The 22,791-nt window shown below is 38.0% G+C and overlaps 1 protein-coding gene across 10 annotated transcripts in view; it reads left to right on the top strand.

Moving 5' to 3' along the window:
- The window catches only part of LOC105209846 (uncharacterized), a 159,268-nt gene that overhangs the window by 120,915 nt on the left and 15,562 nt on the right, over positions 1-22,791 (top strand). For 4 of the 10 annotated variants that reach the window (XM_054234472.1, XM_054234476.1, XM_054234470.1 and 1 more), the window contains exons 3-15: positions 15,331-15,928; positions 16,034-16,282; positions 16,991-17,496; positions 17,580-18,322; positions 18,641-18,658; positions 19,262-20,723; positions 20,784-21,056; positions 21,148-21,504; positions 21,578-21,643; positions 21,797-21,841; positions 22,226-22,267; positions 22,335-22,504; positions 22,634-22,782. In XM_054234472.1, coding sequence (XP_054090447.1) covers positions 15,760-15,928; positions 16,034-16,282; positions 16,991-17,496; positions 17,580-18,322; positions 18,641-18,658; positions 19,262-20,723; positions 20,784-21,056; positions 21,148-21,504; positions 21,578-21,643; positions 21,797-21,841; positions 22,226-22,267; positions 22,335-22,504; positions 22,634-22,782 — 4,249 coding nt within the window. In that variant the 5' untranslated portion in view covers positions 15,331-15,759. Of the gene's footprint in view, positions 1-7,468; positions 8,578-8,627; positions 8,825-15,330; positions 15,929-16,033; positions 16,283-16,990; positions 17,497-17,579; positions 18,323-18,640; positions 18,659-19,261; positions 20,724-20,783; positions 21,057-21,147; positions 21,505-21,577; positions 21,644-21,796; positions 21,842-22,225; positions 22,268-22,334; positions 22,505-22,633; positions 22,783-22,791 lie in introns of those variants that run through there. The other 6 variants (XM_054234471.1, XM_054234473.1, XM_011180478.3 and 3 more) reach the window with 6 other exon arrangements.

Genomic DNA, 22,791 nt, shown 5'->3' with positions numbered 1-22,791 from the left:
TTTGTATCAAAATTATTAGGAATTCACGTTGATAAGAAATTTCGCGAGCAAACAAACAATAATTACATACTCAGAAGACAATAGAGTGAGTCATAAATACAAACCTATAAACATTTGCTGATATACATATATGTAGATGTATCTATGCATGTACATACAGATGCATATATGTATGTACACATATCACCATTATTAGTATATGGCCATATAAGCATATTATTTTCGCTATTATTATTATTTTCTTCTATTTGTTGATTAAATCTGCTGACAAATTCGCCGTCATTTTTCGCCTTAATTTTTTATTGGCCAAATATTCATTAAAAAATTTGTGAAATTTCATTTACTCGCATTTTGACTGGCGAACTTTATTAATACATACGTACGTACATACAAACATACATACAAACACACACACTTATGTACATGTGCATTTGTGCCTTCATAGATTTCATTGCGATCAAGTATTGCTGCCAAGCGCTTAAACAAAAAACGCCATAAAACGTTTGCATGCATCAGATACAGACGCCAGCTGCGAATGTCATAAAAAATATGTCAACTTCACTATATTCCGGGTATTGGCAGTCAGCTACTGCAGTAATATACCAAAAAACAAAAACAAAAATAAAAATAAAAATACAAGCACGGTGCGCAAAAACCGGCTGAGCTGCGCCGAATAATGCCATAAAAACTATAATACTCAGCATATGTGGTTGTTGCATGAACAGCGTTTTTACAGATACCTATTTACATATGTACATATATATGTGTATACGTACATATGTATGTGTATATCGTTTGGCACATCGCTGTCAATGACAACGATATTTGATTAAATATCAAATCATTTATGAACGAATACAATATGTTTAAATTGACAGGCATACTTTAATATTTACGGCTGGCAATCGGTGTATTTTTGAATGAAGCGTCATATCTAGTAATTCGGGAACAAAATGCATATATGTACTTATGTGTATATGTATGTAGCTCAATGTGTACTGACCTTTGATAAGACTTTCAATGATAATATAACTGACTCAAAATTCAGTTTTGTTTTTAAAAATGTATCTATTAGATTGCTGAAAGCTGATCAGCCCCATTGTGCTACTCTCAAGCTATGTTTTTCAAAATTCAAAACTGCATATGTTCAGCATTCCTTCGAAGAACTTTTTTTCGATAGTCTTCTATGCGTATTAGTCCTTCCTTCAAAAGTCTGACCCTTTGCCATTTCATCAAAGTACCGAACTCAGCCAGTATCATCCCAATATATGGGGCTGTAAGCAGCTTATTTGATTTTTTTTCTTCGAGTTTGACTTTGAAAAACCTGCCAACCAAATAAACTCATATAAATACATATGGTTACCAAAGAGCAATCTAGAACGAAAACTTTTCTCTATCACCTCTATACCGATAGAGGTCCGCAGAACAATGAAGGGAGAACTCCGTACTCGTAATAAACGTCAAAATTCTCAAAACTATTAGATAACAGGGTTTTGATATTTCATAAAGGTTGGTTATAGAACTCAACCTTAACACAACTAAAAGATTTATCAAACTGAACTATTGATATTATAAAAATCATTTGAATAGCCTTTGCAATCTATGGAGTTTGTATACTTTCGCTCTTTCCACCTTTTTCCTTAACCCGTCCTTTTTCGGTGCAAGATCTTTCCCAAGTGTAACGGTTTTCAGCAAACTTACACCTTCTCTACTGAATTTAGATACTAGAGATTCCAGAGAGCTGTTCACAATACTACTCCCTCACTGTGGAATAGTGGAAAGTTAATGATTTATGAACAATTTCAGATTTTGCGAGAGAGAATAGAATATAGTAATGTATAAGTCGTCATGTTGATTGTCTATGCTAGGGGTCCTCTACCTTTTTATGATGAGTTGTGCCTTCATGTATTTTAGGATCTGAATACTGCTGCCAACCAATTAATTGACAAAATGTCAGGCTAAATGAGAGAGAGTGTGAGAGTCATAAATAAATTTGCATGACAGAAGCTGTAAATGATTGACTTTAAACTGTCAATTAGCTCAGATCCTTTACCGATTGAAATACCAAAATTATGTAATTCTTCCTATAGCGCTTTAGAAGACTTGTTGTTGGCATGAAAAATTATTCTCATAAAAATCTATCAACAGTCGGAAAGCACTAAGGATCCTAAAGATCGGTTTCTTGACTGAATAAAAGGAAGTGTTAATTATTATTTATTTTCGCTGATTCTCATAGGGCTTTGTCCAGGACGGGTAGCGCGCTTTTATCAGTAAGATGCGATGCTTATTTGCTTCAGGTTCGTTGCTATAATAAATCAAAAAACTGTCTGCGGAACTTTACAAATTTATTGACACAGGTATTTATTTGACTCAAACATGCAAACGTTGATCAATTAGCATTAAGAGACTTATGCCATAACCGCGCCGTGTTTTTCTTTATGCAACTTCTTCTTGCGAAATTGTGTCACTCTGTTTTATGCATACGAAGTTGTTCCACAAAATCTGTCAGCTCCTATTAATATTTCACTGTATTCCCAAATTCGGCAGCCAACCCATTTAGTCAGGAACTTGCAGCGCTTTACATACATCCCTATACCCTATACCTGCCAAACACTAGCGCTCCTCCGTCGATCGACAATTGAGTGACTGACTGACTGGTTTGGCGGCGAAGTCACTTACAAGATGGCGCTGGCCGCCGCGCCGCGCACGCTTCGTGACTGACGACGTTAGTGTGCGCTGTGTGTTGAGGCGCTGAAGGCACTGTAAGGTGCGTTGGCTGGTCTGATATGCTGACGATGTGGCGCGTAGTCGTCGACGCAGTCAAGAGGAAACTCAAGATAAACGTATATGTAAAATGCGTAGTTTCGCAGATACGCAACGCGCAGCAAAAACAACAACAATTGGCAAGACGCACTTTGAGTGGAGTGCGCGGCAATGCCAATGACAAGTGGAAATGTTCATATACGCGTACTGACAGATGTATATAGATGTGAGCGTATGCCTGTATGAGCGCGCCTATGCCTGTTTGTACTTGCATTTATATGCGCGCACGAATTTTTATTAATTATTGTCGTTGGATTAAACGACATGCCGCACACGTCCGCCTGCTGCTTACCGCTAGCTGCCGCTGTACTCTCCTATCTGCATTTGCTTGAGGCTGAGCGCAAGGTGCGACGCTGCTTGTCGGCGCATTGATTGAGTCGAATCGCTACAACGCGCACTCATATTCGCTCATATGTATATACCTACATACGCTCTCACATATCTACATACATTAATATATTTCTTTTGTATTTCTTTGTTAACGCCAAGGCAGCTGCAAGCGCGTTGATTGCTTTTATTTGTCATCTCAATTGCTGACTTTTCCCATTTCGTGTCATTTCTTTTTATTTTGTTTTTTGTTCTTCAAGGCGTTAGCGCGCTCCTCCCGCCGCTGCTGCGCGCGCGCCTTCTATTTTACACACGCCTCCTGCCATTTCCCCATTTAACCTCGCAACACATACATATATACTCATATTCTTTTTTTTTTTTGCTCTGCTATATACCTACATACATATGTGCATATCCGTTCTCTATTCACAGCCAGTTACAGCATTACAAATGCACTTACAGCACTACAAATGTACGCGGCGCGTTGTAGATACACAGATTCCGTGATGGCTCATGACATTTGTTCTGTATCTACGAAGTGTGCGAATATCTCGACAAACGCCACTTGCAATACACTTTCACATATGTACAGATGTATGTATGTATGTGTATAACTTCGTTCTTCATATGTTCATATGTGCTTGGGTGTTTGGCTGGCTGTGAGTAAGCTGTATTGAAAAGCAATCGATTGTAGATTTTTATATGTATGACGCAAATATCTGTGCGCGCTTTTGCCTGTGTATAGGTCATTGTTGTCTGTAGCGCTGAGCCGACACAATGTGATTGCTCAGGGCCAGCAGAAATTTTTGATATACGCGCTAACAAACATATACATATCTATGTATGCATGTATAAATGTACGGCATATTTTGTATTTGAATTAATATAATTTGCAGAATTCCAATACAAATTCTAATTACCCTATTTTCTAGATTGATTTTTTGTTTAACTACATATTTTCGTGGCATTTTTATTTTTTTTTTTACAATCATGGATATACGTACATACATATGCTCATATGTTTGTATACTGGCAGTCGCGGCAGCTGTTATGAAGTCTAAAGTTAATTACATATTGCATCGCGTATTGAAAATATTTTGATTTATAAGAAAAAATATAATCTACTAAATCAGTTTTGTATAGAAAATGTTTTTATTTCTTTTTTTACTGAAGGTTTTTGATTCACTACAAAAAAAAGATTAATAAAATAAACAGAAAAATATTTAAATTGTAGAATCTGAAACAATTTATGATTATTTTCAAAGTGCATTATCCAACTGTCTGGGCTTATTTTTCTTAAATTTTATCAAATTTTAAATATGTGGCTGCCAACTTAAATTGGCTTCTAAACAAAAATTCAAAACTTAGCCTAAACAACGATGTTCTGTTACGCCCATTTGGATGTATGGCAGTCAACTGTGGGGTACGTGCTACCAATATCGATATAATTCAGAGATTCCAATAAAAAATGCTTAGCACAATCACGTGCTCACCATGGTACATGCGTAATGAAAATATCCATAAAGATCTTGGTATTCACATGGTAAAGAAAGAAGTGGAGAACAGCAGAAATAAATATTTATCCAAACTCCGAGATCACCCAAACCCATTGGCTAATGCTTTAGTACATTCTTGTAATCAATCACGTCTAAAAAGAAGAGATATGCCAGCACACTGAAGAGCAACGTTTCACCAAAACAACTCAATCACTTGGTTGAGCTTGTTTAGTTTTAATTAGAATTAAGATTTTATAACTTATTGTTAGGCTTCAAAGAGCAGATTCAATAAATAAACAAATATTGAAAAAAAATATGTGACAACACCTTTTAAAATTGTTTTAATAAAATACATCCAAAATCATTTAATTTTTAACACATATTTTCTATTAGAGATGGCAACTCTATTTCAAGATATGTTTGTATTAATTTATTTCACAAATATACTAAATTGTTTGTATTCTCTATCTTTATTTTTATTTTAACTTCTGTCAAAAGGTGGCAACTCTACTCTAAAATATATTTGAATTAATTGATTTTTCTAATATATCACTAAAATCCTTGTCTTCTCCATAAGTTTAGCTTCAATTTTTGTTTCTTTTTTATGTTATCGTTCGTCGAAAGGTGGCAACTCTACTCTAAAATATATTTGAGTTAATTGACTTTGCAAATTCATGTATACAGTTCTAATATGCTTTGTATTCTCGATATGTTAACTCACATTTATTATTACTTCAAATTGTACTTCCTTTGAAAGGTGGCAACTCTACTTCGATTAAAATAACGATTTCCTTAATACACTTCTGAAGCCAGAGTACTCATTTCACAATATTTTTTTGCTTTCTTCTACAAATGGCAACCCTAATTTTTTACCCTAAGATTTTTAAATTAAATTAATCTCGCATATTCTTCAGAAACCTACTGATCGTCTTATGTTTGGTATACATTTTTACCATATTTTTCATAGATTTACTAGATTCGATAGGTGGTAACTCTATTCTGAAAGAGTCTAAATGGTAGATTTCAAAATGATTGATGTCGTCATCGATGATCTGAGATCTTTATAATTATATTTCGCTTCTCCTAAGTACTATTAAAAATAATGAAACATTAAAATGAAAATATCTGCAGATTATGGGAAAAGTTAGAAAGTAAATGTCGAAGGTGCAACACCTACATACATATTTAAGTCTAAGTGAATTAGCTTGGATGTAATTAGATGAAGTGAGCTTTACAGCTGAGATAAATTCTAGTTCTATGGAACGAGCATTATTTTGGGGTGATTCTAAAATTGTTTTGTTTGTTGTAAAGAGTCCGAGTGAGCTAAAAAAGCTACTGGATGGCTAATATATGTATAGAAAAACGACCTCAGCCTTTGATCAAACAGGTCAATAGACTATATTTGGTACTAAGTACTTGAGTGTACGAGACAAATTTCAAATTTCTTGAAGAGATAACCACGAGGAAGAAGAAGAGTGTGATTCGTTAAAAATAAATATGATTTTATGCAGTATACTCCGTATAGTTTGATTCCAGAGTGGATCATATCGATATTTTCTGGTATTTCAGCTGATTCTGTAACTAAATGGTTGTAAATATTCTACTGAACGATTGCTTACGCGTAAATTATTATAATTTGTAAGAAATCAGTACTGTTGTTTGATAATATGATCAAGTATATATACATATGTTTGTGTGTATGTAAGAATAACTTTTCGTAAGAATTCTCACTCACGAATCATAGGTGTAGGTGCATTTGTACTGGTGGGGAACTCCCCAGTAGATAATAGGCACCTTTAAAGCAAATTACCCGTTCGCCAAGCGGTTGAGATAACTTTCTGCGAACTAAAGCTATTGTCACACACTGAACTGGCCTGCTAGAGGTAATACCGTTTCGGTATCAATTATGTGTGTATGAATGTGTTTCACTCTGACCGTGTCTGTGGCCTTTGCTCCTTTGCTAGCGTCTTTGTCATATGGTCTATGGTTTTCTTCGACTTCGTCTATCCATACGCCCACTTGTAATTTTGTCTGGACGCTTGATTACCTACACGCATACAAACATGTATTTCTTACATGCTTCCATATGTAGATTTGTCTACACTTATCTCTTCGCTTGATATGTGTGTTGTTGTTGCATGTGCGCGCTTGTGCAATCAAGCAACCATCCATTTGTCCGGTCATCCATCCATCCAAGCGAACATCGATAAATCCACTCGTTCCATTTCGCCAGCCATTTCGAGCGCTTATGCATGTGCTTCGATGTAAATGATGTGAGTTCTTGGCACTGGCACTTCTCTCTCTGTATGTGAGTGTGTGTTGCTGTGTGTTCTTATAGGCAAAATGTAGAAAATGCGTAAAGTCACAACTCGGTGTTGGCTCTGTCGCTGTTACTGTGGTTCAGGCTCTGGCGGCGTTGTTGCTGGCTGCTGCTGCTGCCTCTGTTCTTGTTGTTGTTGGTGGTGGCAGTTTTAACAACAATGCCGATTGTAAGATACAAGATACAAGCAGCTAAACTGCCTGCATGCATACACAAAATGTATCCGTCACAAACATACGTACATACATGCATACAAACGTCGCATATCGCTGGCTTTTAGTGCGGCTGAGTTGCGTAGGTACCTCTCATATGTAGAAATGCTCGACTGTTGGCTGTCGCTGCTGATTGAACCGGGCAGTCAAGCAGTCAGCCAGTCAGTCAGTCAGTTAGTGAGTTGTTTGGCCTGACAGTTCGTCAGCTTGCCGTTTGCATACACGATTGCATGTACGTGTGTGTGTTTGCGTTTTCATTCATTCACCATTTCCCCCCTCGCTCGGTAGTCATTCGTGCGCACACATCTGTTGGTTGCTTGCTTGTTGAATAGTTTAGTGTTTTGTTGTTGCCGAACCTCAAATCAACCAAATGTAGAAACAAACAGACGCGCGCTCAGGCAAACATACATATATACAAACAGACAACGAACGCCATCACCCAGGCAGTTGAATACAACAAGCGAAGAGCCAGTCAGTCAGTCAGTCAGCCAGCCAGCGAGCCATTCAACGCAAAACGAGCGAGAACGAAACGTACGTACGTACAATAATAATAACAACAACTACAGTGAAAATAATAATAATAACAACAACAATAGCAGTGTTAAATACGTCTATATGTTTGTATGTGTATCAACAACAAATAAAACTACCCAAACGACACACCGATTCCATCGAGTCGCTGAGTGCCAGTGGCAGTGGCTATAGAGCGCGAATGCTGCTGCCACCGAGGCAGGGGCAGCGCCTGAGACGACACAAAACACAATACCAACAGCAACAACAATAACAATAACAACAACAAGGAACACAATGACGACGATGACGATGGCAATGGCTATAGCGCTATAGCTTTGGCACTGGCACTGGCTCAGGCTATGCTTGTGACGACGCCAACGACGACGACGTCGACAACGGCAACGACAACGACACCGACACCGACACCAACGACGACGACGATTACGATTACGGACGGGCGGCAATTGCTCGCGACGCTGTCTGCCGCCCGTTTAGGTATCCGATAGATACGGCGCTGCGCTGACGTATCGGCGGACGCGTTCCGTGTGAAATTCGCCGCTGTTTCAAGTGAAAATTTATAAATTACACTTTTTAATGGGTAAAAACGCATTAAAAATTGCAGAAATTAACAAATTATTGTGAAATAATATCGAGTTCAAGTGAAATGAGTGAAATATTGGTGGAAAAGTGTGGATAAAGCAGGGAAAATAAACAAATTGCGAAAAGTCAATGAAGCGCCGCCGACAAATGCTGGATTATTTGGTGTAGTCGGAATCGGAGGTGCTGTGAAAAAATCTATAAGCGCAGTGAAGAAGCGCACCAATAGTGAAAGCCAACAGGAAAACGGAAAAAATTCATATATATTCGTATAAAAATACATATAAATGTGAGTAAATTCGTACATATATGTGTGTATGTAATGTGTGTGTGTGCATGTGTGTACAGAAAAATTATGTAGCAAATAACAAGGCGAAGAAGAAGAAGCAGCAATAGTCGCAGCAGCAGCAAGCGCTAAAGTGCTGTGGAAGTGGTAAAAACGCGAGTGGAAATCGTTCGCAATTGAGCGATTAGTATAGCCTGTGTTGTTGCTGTTGTTGTTGCATTGTATTATTTCCACTGTGGCGCAGAAAAGTGTAAGAAAAAAGTGTTTGCTGGAGTACATAATTTGAATTGGAAGTAAGAAGTGTCTAAAAGTGGTGTGGTGTGGCGTTGGTCGAACGGTCGGTCGGTCGCTAGCTTGATTGTGTGCTTGTTTGGTTGCCAGTAGCACTGGTGGCTGAAGTGGAGGTGCGAAATTCAAAGCGTCCAGTCGTAAGGAAAAAACCTAACCACACCAACAGCCGCCGGAATACAAGGCTGGTGGTGGCACCTAAAGCACATACATACTCTACTCATACGTCTGACTGTCTGTCTGTATGTTCATATGTATTTGTCGTGAGCCGAGCACTTACAAACGTATAGACATACAAACCGTCATAGCCGCTTACTTGGTGAGCCAAAGCAAATTGCCGCAGCGAAAAAGCGAAAAGGTTAATTACCCGTTGCCAAATAAAAATAGCAACAACAACAAGAAATTTTGTTGGAATTAAGTAATTTTGCATTACGGCTTTATTGGTTTTGTTGTTTATATTACCAAATTTTGTAGTAACTTGGTCTGTTGTTGTTTTGTGCGTGTAAAGCGGCGAAGTTGTAAGCGAATGCTGTGAAATACAATAAAAAATAATAATAAAACAATTAATTTGAGAGAAAAAAAAAGTTGTAAATATGCAGGGTGGCCCAAATTTTTAATTATATTGTGGTGAAAATGTTTCTAAATATTTAAAATCAAAGAAACTTGATTAATTGTTAAAAAGGCAAACAAATCAAAAACACAATTTAATGTGAAACAAATTTAAAAACAAAAAACAATTTAAAATGAAATGGAATGACAGCGCATTTAAGGTAACACAGTGAAATGGAACAAAATGAAGTGAAACAAAATTAAATGAAGTGAGAGAGGACTAAAAGAAGTGAAATGGAACAAAATGATATGAAATGTAGTAAAATGACATGAATGACATAAATTGGTTCACAAATAAATGAAACTGATGGAAATGAAGTAAGAAACGGTGGAATTGAAACACATGGAATGAAAAAGAAAATAATAAAAATGGAAAATAAACAGAATTGAATACAATAAATAGGAATAGAAATATACCAATGAAATTATTTTTCATTGCTAAATAATAATAAATAAATAAAAATAACTGGAAAATAAAATAAAACAAAAAAATTTAAAAAAATTCGAAAAGATATAAATCTAAAGTATGGTAAAAAATTTAATTTATCTAAAATTAAGCGGTTTAAAGATTTCGGAGAAACTCTAGACATAGCCAGATTTTTTTTTAAATAGTTTTTTAATTCTCCTTTGCGGGCATATATTCAAACATATGGAGAACTATGTCATTGACCCATAATGGCTCATAATACTACTTAATCGAAATAAAATTGTATGAATTTAATTTAAAGACTTGTAGTGCCGAAAATACACAAACATCTTAGAAGAAATAGTGGCTTCATATATGTTGTAGACACATCTAAATAATTTGCGTAAATTTTTATAATTTTTTTTTTTCAAGATCAAAAGTAAATTTTTTTAGTTAAATAAAATATAATTGTTTTTACTTAATTTTGGAAATCATTTCAAAATTAAGCAAAAAAAGTAAAAATAAAATATCAGTTTTAAGTCCCTCTTTAAAGAATAAAACAAGATTTAATAATAATAATAACGTAAAATTAAAATAATTTAATATAAATAACTATAAATAATTCAAGTTTCCGTTGCTGAGCTGAATTCTCAAAACTAATTTTATAATAAAAAATATTTCTATACTTATTTAAATTAACTTTTATTTCAATGTGTCAACATTAGTGAAGTCTAACTACTGATACCTTAAATTCAAATCATTAAATATGAAAATCGTAAAAAAAATTTAAGTGAAGGCATTTTAATGAAACGTTTATTGCTCTTATGAACGAATTGACCACTGTGTTCTTCTGCTGAAGAAAACGTGTAAATATGTCGTACATACATACATATGTATATGAAAACTGCATACAGTCATCTTTGTATGTGTACGTGTGTGCAATTATAATTAAAAATGTGAAATGCTTGAAAAACAAGCCGCCAAAACGACGTTGACGGACTGACTACTCACATAGTAGCCAGCTGTGACGCCTAAGTGACGCATTCCAAATGTACTAGTGGGTGTGTGAAGAACGCACGGTAGAAATAAGCAAACGGTGATTTGAATAAAATGCATACAAACCGGTGAGAAAAATACAGTGCACTCACGTAAACTAATAGAAAATGTGACTATTACAGTTAATTTCCATTTATTTACCAATAAAACACGCTACATAAAAACATTAACATCGAAATTCATCAAAAGTGCATACCGAAATTGTGTATAATGAATGAAATCGTATTTGCGTTACGCTGTGAAAATTATAAACCAAGCAGATGTGCGTACGCATCACGCACACCATCGCATATATCGCAGATAAACTCACAGATACACACGGCGCTGTCGCTGTCAGCAGCGCTGCGGCGTCGCAGCCATCGCAGGTGTGTTGGTAGCAGCGCTGTTTACCATTTCGCTTTGTCCTCATTTTCGTCGTTGATCTCTCGCACTCTCGGCGCTTGTCGGTTTTAAGTACACCGTCGCTCTCTCGTTGTGTATTTTTTGCGCTCGTTCGCTTCATGCGCATTTCGAAAGGGAGAAATGGCAAAAACAATAGCGTTGCGTCGTCGTGTGAAAATTTGACTGCACTTTGAAAAATATAAATTAAATAGTAAATATAAAGGTGTTAATTAAAAACTATTAATATCTGGTGAATGTGTAATTCAATAAAGCAAACAAAGTAAAGAATAAATTAGAAACCCATTTTCCGCAATTTGTTGCAATAAATGGTTTTTGGTTGTGATTCTGCAAATGTGTAATGCTTGCGTGTGGGTAAAGGAGCAGACAAATTACTACCAGCAGTTGAAAAGCCATTGTGTAAAATAAATAATAATAAAATTAACCCAATGAAGTTCATTCAACCTCACTTCAAATACATACAAACATACGAACATATGGACAGACATGCATAGATAGAAATTGTTAGAAAAGTTATAGAAACTCGATTGATAACATAAAGAATTTCAATTTAGTATTTCTTAAGTGCATTCCAATTAATTACTTGATTTTTAAGAAAGAAATTTAATTTTAATAGAAAAATTGAAATTAAAAAAAAACTGGACTAATAATTAATTAATTTACCGTGAAAATTTTCAAGATATTAGTGTTTTATAAATTTTTGTCTGGTTTAAATGTTTTTGCGGGCAGAAAAGTCCAAAGCCCAAAGTTTTTCCATTCGGTTGGTGTGTTCTATATCCGTCCATTAATGCATAAGTGAACAGTATTTATACTTTTACAGTGTTTTTTTAAATCCAGAATTTGGTAATACATACATACTTTTTTTCTCGATAGTAAAATTTTAAATTTTGTATTATGCCCTGGTCGAAAAGTTCGATTTATTGAAGGAAATTTGTATGAAATTTGACATATATATGTACATATATTGTCAATTCAAAAGTTCGAGTTACGGAGAACTGAGATAAGAAAGTTTGAGTTATGGAAGTTCAATTGCAATTCCCTGAGATCCTGGAAAGGTATCGTTATGATTTTCCAAAGAATTTATTTTGATTCAAATTGTCTTGGCATGAGGTATCGACTATCATTCTGCTACAGCTGTTCAATTTCTCCTTAAATTTTATGCACTATTTAGTGTTGTGATCAGGGGTTAGAAGTGTGCACTACCATTTCCCTATTCCGACCAATCTTAAATTACCAGAATTTTTCTAAAGGGTGATTTTTTAAGAGCTTGATAACTTTTTTAAAAAAAAAAACGCATAAAAAACGCAAAATCTCATCGGTTCTTTATTTGAAACGTTAGATTGGTTCATGACATTTACTTTTTGAAGATAATTTCATTTAAATGTTGACCGCGGCTGCGTCTTAGGTGGTCCATTCGGAAAGTCCAATTTTGGGCAACTTTTTCGAGCATTTCGGCCGGAATAGCCCGAATTTCTTCGGAAATGTTGTCTTCCAAAGCTGGAATAGTTGCTGGCTTATTTCTGTAGACTTTAGACTTGACGTAGCCCCACAAAAAATAGTCTAAAGGCGTTAAATCGCATGATCTTGGTGGCCAACTTACGGGTCCATTTCTTGAGATGAATTGTTCTCCGAAGTTTTCCCTCAAAATGGCCATAGAATCGCGAGCTGTGTGGCATGTAGCGCCATCTTGTTGAAACCACATGTCAACCAAGTTCAGTTCTTCCATTTTTGGCAACAAAAAGTTTGTTAGCATCGAACGATAGCGATCGCCATTCACCGTAACGTTGCGTCCAACAGCATCTTTGAAAAAATACGGTCCAATGATTCCACCAGCGTACAAACCACACCAAACAGTGCATTTTTCGGGATGCATGGGCAGTTCTTGAACGGCTTCTGGTTGCTCTTCACCCCAAATGCGGCAATTTTGCTTATTTACGTAGCCATTCAACCAGAAATGAGCCTCATCGCTGAACAAAATTTGTCGATTTTTCGAACCGAACACTGATTTTGGTAATAAAATTCAATGATTTGCAAGCGTTGCTCGTTAGTAAGTCTATTCATGATGAAATGTCAAAGCATACTGAGCATCTTTCTCTTTGACACCATGTCTGAAATCCCACGTGATCTGTCAAATACTAATGCATGAAAATCCTAACCTCAAAAAAATCACCCGTTAGCAATAGTAAACAACCGATTGTACATCTCTCATGTGCAAACCTATACGAAAATTCAAATATTTCCAGTCAATATAAAAAAAAAATTATTAGTATTAGAATTTGCTAAGCCCCTTTTCAAGAAGTAGAGGATAATATATATGTAAGAATATCTTGAAAGCTTCACGTCTCATTAAAAATTAACAAATAAAAAACCAATTAACATGCTGCAACTATAATTTGAAATTTGTAGCATCCTCTCTCAACAAACACACTCGCCTCCCCACCTTATGCTCCATTCATTATCTATCTTCGTTTACCAATTCGTGTCTCGTCTCGTTTTGTTCATTATTTTCACTATTCCGCTTTAGTTTTGTGTATCCATCGCTGCTTGCTTTTACAAATTAATTTTTGTTTTTTGTTGATTTCCGTTTTGTCTCTATACTTTATCCGCATTTTGTTTTTATACCTCTTTCTTTTTTGTTAAATCCGAAATGCGGCGTCTCCATTTTTGTTTTGCTCTGTTGGTTTTGCTTTTATCGCTGTGAAATGCATCAACTTTTACTAATTGCAACTTTTATGAGCATTGCCGGTAAAGATTATATTTTGTGATAAAACAAGTTTAATTTTTATTTGCTGTGTTTTACTCATTTGTTGTTGAATTTAACCAAATTGTTACGGTAGGTCTGATAATATATCCGGTTTTGTAGTGACTCGCGAGTAGTTTTGAGTCGGTTGTTATTATTTATGATGGTTTAAATTGTAAATAAAGTCTTTACATTTATTTCAGACCTGATTTGTCTTGAGTTTTTTTTTCTGTAATATTCACCCGGTTTATAGTAATGAATCTATTTCCTATTATTCTGAAATTGTTCACTCTCTTTATATTGTTTAGCTACCGAAAACCTCAGCATTTTTTTAAAATGTTCTATGAAAATAATAAAAAAGGAGAAAAAAATAAGCTCTATATTATTTACTTCACTTTAGATCGATGAATCTTAAGCTCTCTTCCAATAATTGATGGAATTCCTTTGTCCAAGAATCAATCGCAAATTGTAACTGAAGATCGTGAAAATCGAGGTTAATGAATGCTCAAAAACTATTCTTTCAATCGGTTTATGTGAATGTCCTTAATATTTCAGAATAAAACCTCCTATTATTTATTAAAGTGTCACATAAAAGAGAAAATCTAGAAAAAAATTATAACCATGACCTATCTCTATTGTAAAAGCTTGAGAAACCATATATAACCTATTTTATATAAATATATTATTATTTCCTAATAAACGTCAGAAAATTTCATCGAATTGCTTTCAAGGTCATTTATGTTTATAAAAAACGCTTATAAAAGCGCACTTGACCTTGCATTGCGTAACGACAACGTCCTTGAACTTTTAAGGTGCTAGAAAATGAGAAAGTTTCTTATATTATATTAAAGGCTGCAAAGTTATTTTTAGCTTTTAGAAACGATGACTACGGTCATTAACAGGGTATTTTTTATTTTTGTAACAAACTTCCTTTCAGCAGTAAATGTTGATTAACATTTCACACAACACATACACTGCTTGCAACAGCGTACATATCAAATTAAGAGAGCGAATAATGCGATTTGCGCAGAATAGTAAAAAAACAGAGAATTTAAGAGCCACTTCGCTCTCTTGTGCGCGTTGACTTGTCTGGTGCGAACTTGTCGCTGTCAAACTTGTCTCATTCGAACATACAACTTGTTTGTTTGCCAACACAACCATAACCACAACTTCAAACTCATACTAATTCAATAATTTTTCGCAATTTGTTTATACTGTTTTTTTATTAACTTGCATTTCCGTATTTTTCTCTTTGCAGCTACACAAAAAATGACAGGAAAGCAGTGACCAACTGACACACATTTGTTGTTGGAGAATTTGCAAAAATATATTAAAAAATGTAGCATTTTTGCAATCGCAAATAAAGAGCAACAAATAAATAAATAATAATCAAGGAGAAGTAAATGTAGCGAAAACGCACAATATCAAATAAGTAAGAAGAAGTAAAAGCAAAAATAAAACACAAAAATACGCACATTTGGCAATAAAGCGTATAAAGAGAGCAAAGTAGGTGTGTGTAAAATACACAAAAACGAGATAAAGTTAGTAAAGAAAGTAGAAGTAAGAAGAAAGTGGAGTGCAAGGTGCGAAGGAAAATAATTCGTTTTGAACAAGTGAGAAAAGAAAAGCCTTCAAAATTAAACGCAACAATAAGAAGAAACCCCACAGCAATCATCCATCCAGTTTGATGAAAAACATGGACAAAAATGCCGGCGGCGACGGCAGCGATGGTAAATCGGGTGTCGGCGTCGGTCTGGGTGGGGGCGGCAGTGGTAAGGCCGGCTCTAGCGCCAGTGGGGGCGGTGGAGCCGGAGTGCACGATCCCTCCGCATTGTTGGATGCTGCCTCGCTATTCGGTAAGTGTCGACATAATTTCTGATTATTTTTGTACATTGATTTGCTTATTTTTGTGTTAATATTGTACTAATGGCTGTATTTCGCCTATTTAAATTCAATTACAGCTTATTGGGGCCGTGATCCAACAAGCGCTGCCGCAGCCGCTTCCAATCCGCTATTCAATTCACAATTCAATGCTGCCGCAGCAGCCGGCTTGGGCTTGTTGCAGAATCCGGCTAGCGCAGCAAATGATCGATATTCGATAGCAGCTGCTGCAGCGGCCGCCGCATCACATCATCATCAGAATACCATGGCAGTGGCGGCATCTCAGGCGGCCAGTTTGGCTAGTCTGCATCCAGCAAGTGAGTTAAACTGTACGATCGTTGAAAACGGTGTTGGTTTGGAGAGGAAATTTTGACTTTTTTGTTTTTGTTCGTATTAAAAGTTGTAACTTTTTTAAGTGCAAAAATGTGAAGTGAATTTAAAGAATAATAGTGATAAGAAATTGAGGTTAACATGCTTATTTGTTTATTGGACAATTTTAATTCAAATTGCAATTGAAAGGATTCTTGTCCATTGCAATTTTACAGTTTGAAATAGTCATATTCTTGAATACATATGTATATATGTAGGTTCAATGTCAACCAGTTGTCAGTTTGTTACACATTTTATAACGTGTTGAATAGCACATTTGTTAGACCTCGGGTTTTGTGCTCAACAGGTCGCGAGTTCGAATTTCGGTTCAACCTCTGACACAACTCCTTCAATGAATAATTTTCCGTGGTTAAAAAAGATGGAGTGAAACAGCAAACGCATTCACAATTACGATTAGATGACGTTTGAAGAAAACGCTCCTAGAATAAAATTGCATACTTCCCCAATTTATAGAATCATTCTAACATATTCTGTTATATGAATCTGATGGAAGTTGTAAACAAATTTATTATATATCTTGATTTATTATTATCTATATTTATCATTAAATTATTTTAATTTTATACAATTTAGTATATCCATTAAAACATTAGTCTGTCTAAATGAATTAAATTTATACATTTTTACTCACTTATCCCCCTCCGCAGGTTGGTGGTCTATGGCCCAACTGGCAGCTCAAGACTATTTCACCCGCCTGCAAGCTTCCGGCCTCTCGCCGTTCGCACATCCTGATGTGATGGCCGCCTTTGGGCCAGCAGCACTGGGTCTTGGCGGTGCGGCCGGTACCGGTGGTACAGGCGTCAACAGTGCTGGTGGCGGTGTCGGTGCTCTGGGTGCCGGTACGGGTGGCAGTAATGTTGGCAGTGGCAGCAGTTCTTCGTCAAGCAGTAAATCAAGTAAATCCCGCAAAGAGAAACGTCAGCAACAGCAGCAGGCTCAACAACAGCAACAACAGAATTTAGCTGCAGCTGCAGCGGCGGCAGCAGCCGCGGCTGTTAGTGCTAATCCGGCCGCGGCTTTGGCTGGCATGCACGGTTTGGTGGGTGCGGGCGGTTCGCTTAACCCCTCCTCGATGGGTATGGGTGGTAGTGGCAGTACAGGCAATACCACTGGTGTTGGTGGTAGCAGTGGCGGCAGTAGTTCGTCGTATAAAGTGAGTTCGTGTGTTGATGTGCAGTTGTTTATATGCATTTTCGGAGTTTATTTATTTTTTTTTTGTTTTCAAAAATCTTTTAGTCGAGTTCAACCAGCTATAGCAAACCATCTGTGAGTCCGGTTTTACCGCCGCCACCCGGTTCGGCATACGATCCGGTGCAGCTGCACAAAGAATTGTTGGCAATGCAAGTGGCAGCCGCGTCTGGTGGCTCTTCCAGTTCCTCATCGTCGAAGAAATCCTCATCACATCATCACACACAGTCTCACCAGAGCAGCAGCAACAACAATAGCGGTGGTGGTGGTATCGGCGGTGGCAGTGGTGGTAGCAGTGGCTTAGGCATGTCCAGTGGCGCTTCCTCTTCGCTTGGCGGCAGCAACAACAATAACTCTAATAAAAACTCACCCATGAGTAATGTCGGCAATGCGGCCATGCATCATTTGAGCGCTTTGGGTGGCAATGTGGGCGGCAGCAATTCCACGGCGCATCACATAAATGCGTTAATGTCGCCGCACGGTTCATTGGGTGGCAGCAGTGGCATGGGCAGCGGTGGCAGTAATATGGGTGCTAGCAGTAGTGGTGGCAGCAATAGTTCGGCTTCGAGCAGTAAAGCAGAACGTGACAAGAATAACGCTTCGTTGAATGCGCTCAGCTCGCTTTCGCAGTTCGGTGCGCTCGGCATGAGCCCACAGCAGAGCATGCAGGCCGCAATGAATGCGTTCGCCGCATCCAACCCTGCAGCTGCGGCCGCAGCAGCAGCAGCCGCGTCGGCAGCGGTCGGTGGTGGCAAAGGTGGCAAAGATTACATGCCAAGTGGTATACTCAGGTGAGTGTGTGGCGCTTGTTATGTAAGTTTGCTTTAAATTTCGCGGTTTATGAGCGCGTTGTGATGTATGAGGCGTGTGTAAAAGCTGTTATACAAGTAAAAGTGAAAAAGAAAAGCAAATTAGTTTGTGTGGTGTGGCTTTTAATAAGAGTGTGGGTTAAATTTTGGGCAATTACTCTTCTTTGGTTCTAACTTTGCCTATAATTTTTTCTGCATTTCTTTTATTCTCGGCATTTGGTACGTTTTCCACACCACAAACCAATGAATTTATCTCTTATGTACACTCATATAAAACTATGTACTCCTTGGTTTACGTAGTGCTGCACTGGAAGGAAAGTAAGACCCTCATTTTTGTTAATATTAATTTTTGTTATTGTTGTAATCATGCGCATAGTCTCATCAACTGTGTATCTGTGTTCAAAGTTTCTACTAAATACATGTTTTCAAATATTTAGATTTGTCTATTTGTTAAAAAGCAAGTTTCTTTTGCCACAGAAATCAATTTTCATATTCATTCATACATTTCCATATACTCACCGAGCTTTCCGAACAAATTTAATATTTACAAACCAATTGGCGTAGCATGAAGTACAAACTAAACATGAATGTCTCTCTCTTTCTCTATCTGTCCCTCTCAGAGTGATTAAAATTAAATTTCTTGACGGTCAATAACAGACGAAGGTTCTTACAACACTCTTTCTTACATAGTAACGGTTTTATAACTCAAATTTTCTCAAAAACCATAAAAGTTGTTCAGTCACTTTCACTCGAAATCACACATATTCATATAAACGCTCTCTTTATTTCCTTCATATCATCTCTTGTCCACATATTTGATGCAACTGGAATGCAACTCTGTGTGTATTTTTTCAAAAATTAGCCTTTTACTAATCGTTATTTTCATTTACTTTACGCTTATTTCCTGGATTCGACTTGCAGCGATCACCAATCCTTACTGGGTGTACGACTGCCGCCCGATACGGAGATTATCAAGTATACATCATCGATTGTTGGTCCCAAAATACCCGGTACTACTTCACGTGGTCGCAAGAAAACTATTTCTGACGAACAACAACAGCAACAACAATTACTCGCACAACAACAACAACTGCAGCAACAGCAATTGCAAAAGCAGGAGTTGGACGCCACAAATGCGCTCTCCTCGCTACTCTCCATACCGGGACTGAGTCCGGCTAAGCGTGCACGCCTTGAAATGGAGTATGCTGCAATGGCGGCAGCGGTGAATGTAGCACAACAGCAACAACACCAGCAGCAGCAGCAACAACAGCAGGCGCAACAACAACAGCAGCAGCAACAAGCGCAACAACAGCAACAGCAGCAACAACAGGCGCAGCAACAGCAACAAGCACAACAACAATTGCAACAACAGCATCAGCATGCTTTGAATGTTGCCGCAGCTAGCGGTTTTGGTGGTATCGGTGTTGGTGGCACAAATACCACTACCGCAGCACAAGCAGCAGCAGCGGCGGCAGCTGCAGCGGCAGCGCTTGGACAATTGAGTGGTCCGGCCGCAGCGGCAGCTTTGAGTGCCAGCGGACTTGGGATGGGTGCACCGATGGGCTTGTCCGGTCTCGGAGGATTGGGTGCTTTGGGCGGCTTAGGCAATCCAACCGGTCGTCTGGATCCGCATACACTGGGCGCAACCACTCTTAGTGCCACGCCTAGCAATAGTCGTGACTCATCGACGGACCGTGTTGAAGTGATAAAACTACCGCCAACGATCACCTCGAACGGCGCCTACAATTTATCGAATAAAAACAAAGACTTGCTTGATTTAACGGGCGACAATAGCAGCGGTGCTGGTGTGAATCTCAGCATGAAATCATCCAGTTCCACTGCCACGACTAATGCCACAACAGCATCGTCAGCGCTAATCGGTACCGCGGCCAATCCCATAATGATCGAGGATTACGATGCGCCATTGAATTTGTCCATGAAACCCGCTGATAAACAGAGTTCCTCCGCCTGCATGTCATCCTCGATGGTGGGCGGCAGTAGCGACTACAATAGTCCGGTGAATATGGGCGGCACTGTGGCGGTGCCTGCCGGCAGTGGTGGTTCGAATAGTTTACAAAGCTTGACTTCGATTACAGCAGCGCTGGGCGGTGGTAGTAGCACACCGCTGCCTGGTAGCGGCGCCAGCAGTAGTGGTGGCAATGCGGGCAGTAGTGGTTCGGGCGGTTCCAGCGGCGGCGGTGGCGGTAGTGGTGGTGAACGTTCAGGGCAACCGCCTTTTAAGGAGGGGCGGCCGCGCAATCTCGGACGCGGCGTGTCGAAACCGAAGAAAAACACCGTCGCCTCATTGCTGGCACAGTCACGTGCTGTGGGCATCAAACCGATGCTAGCCACTCAGCAGTTGCTGCAGCAAGGCGCTGATTTGGTGAGTGTAGAAAGCTACGTTAACAAACAGGGAGAAATATTGAAATTTTTTTCATTGCAGGAGAAAATCCGTCAAGCGCTAAATGAAGCGAATGCACAACTGGATCTTTCGACCGACTCCGAAAGCGTTGCCGCCGAAAGTGGGCTCTCCGAGTCGGAGAGCGAAGATGCCAACATTCTAAATGTAACCGAACTACGTGTGCCACTCGATTTGGGTTGGAAGCGAGAGACAGTCATACGTGGCCTAACCAAAGCGGGCCAGATACGCGGCGAAGTCGTTTACTATGCGCCTGGTGGCACAGTGCCGCTAAAGAACATTGGTCAAGTGATCTCTGTGAGTTTGTAGACAACTTTTTCTAACTTTCTTGTGTGCCACAAGTGTGAGTACGGCATTCTCATGATAATTTCTAAATTTCCTTTTACAGCATTTGGAGAAGAATCCATCGAAGTTGACGCGTGACAATTTCAGCTTTTCTTCACGTGCTATAGTCGGTTCATTCCTACAACCCGCACCACCGCCATACGCCAACGATGGCGAGTACATACGCATGACCGATGAAGATGTGGCGAAGCGTTTGGAGGATTTGAAAATATTCACACGTCAAACTCTGAATGTCGAGCAACGCATCGAGATTGCTAAGCAACAACAGGCCATACGCGATGCGAAGAAACAGCAGAAGGAGGAAATGGCGCGCAACAAGGAAAAAGCACGGCAGGAAAAAAACGAGAAGCTTGAGCAGCAACGAAAAGAAAAGGAGTTAAAAAACCAGCAAATGATTGAGGTGTGTTTGTGTCTCGAGTTTTGTTTGTAAGTCTTCCTGTTATTTATTATCGTTTTCTTTTTGTTCATTTTAGGCGCGCAAGAAGCGTCAAGAAGAACTAGAACGTATCAAGCAAGAGGAGCTGCTCAAGAAACAACAGGTACAATGTGCTTTAACATTAAAGTTTCACTACTTTTTCATTTGAATTTTCGTAAAAATAATGCGTGTAAAAATTCACATTATGCCACTGGCAACTGCATTGAAATTGAAGATATTAATTAAACATTTTTATTTATTTACTCTTTTCCTTTAGGAAAAAGAAAAGAAACGTCAAGAAGCTATTTTAGCTAAAGAACAGGTATTAGCTGAGTACCTTTTCTCTACGCTTAGTAGTAGTAGTTCTCTCTTATTTTGCATTATTGGCTACAAAAATTTCATATTTCAATTTTATTTGGTTTCAAAATTTCTTTTTTTGAAAAATTAAATCTTATTTAAAATGTTAGTTTGTAAAGTTTTGGCAACAAAAAGTTAGCAGCTTTATTTCATATTACTTGCGCTACCTTACCTCTTAAATTTGGAAAATATTTAATCTAAAGTAAAATTATAAAAATATCTTCGGTACGAAATTTGATTTTCCACCATTTACCTACCGTAGTATTTATTTTATCCGATTCCTTGTTTAAAAATATATATAAATTATCTCCGTAAATATACTTACTAATACAAACTATTTCACCTGCAGGAACTCCAAAAACAAAAAGAAGCGTTACTTGCTGCCGAAATGGTAAGTAGAATCAAGAAAATGTATTCTCCAAATTCTTAACCTCACTTTTTTCGAATTTCAATTGCAGGAACGTGAACGCCGTCGTCAACATATGGCACTTGTGCGTCAGCTGGAGGCGCGTCGCAAGTTTGTCGAGCGTGAGAAGAAGAAGCATCAAATGATTTTAGACCGTCTGATATTACGTGAGAAACGTATGGCTATACGAAAGCGTGATACTGAAATTTTAGCACAAATAAGGTGAGGTGCTGTCAACAAAATTTCTTAATATTATTGACACAAATAGCAAGAGACACAGCAGACCACCCAGCAACTACCATATGTAGTTTAACAGCTTAATAACCATTATTTTATTGTCTTTCCACATAGAAAACCCAATGAGGACTCTGAAGTTGCACATCCATACGAGTTACCCGAATTGGAACGCATTGGAGGAAATCGTTTGCCTGGGCAAGCGATGGCTGATCTGTTGATGGTATACGAGTTCTTGCATAACTTCGGCGAAACCTTAGGATTTGGTAAGTGCA

This window comes from Zeugodacus cucurbitae, chromosome 6 (genome assembly GCF_028554725.1).
Source record: "Zeugodacus cucurbitae isolate PBARC_wt_2022May chromosome 6, idZeuCucr1.2, whole genome shotgun sequence".
NCBI lineage: Eukaryota > Metazoa > Arthropoda > Insecta > Diptera > Tephritidae > Zeugodacus > Zeugodacus cucurbitae.
This window is presented reverse-complemented; position numbering and strand designations above follow the sequence as displayed.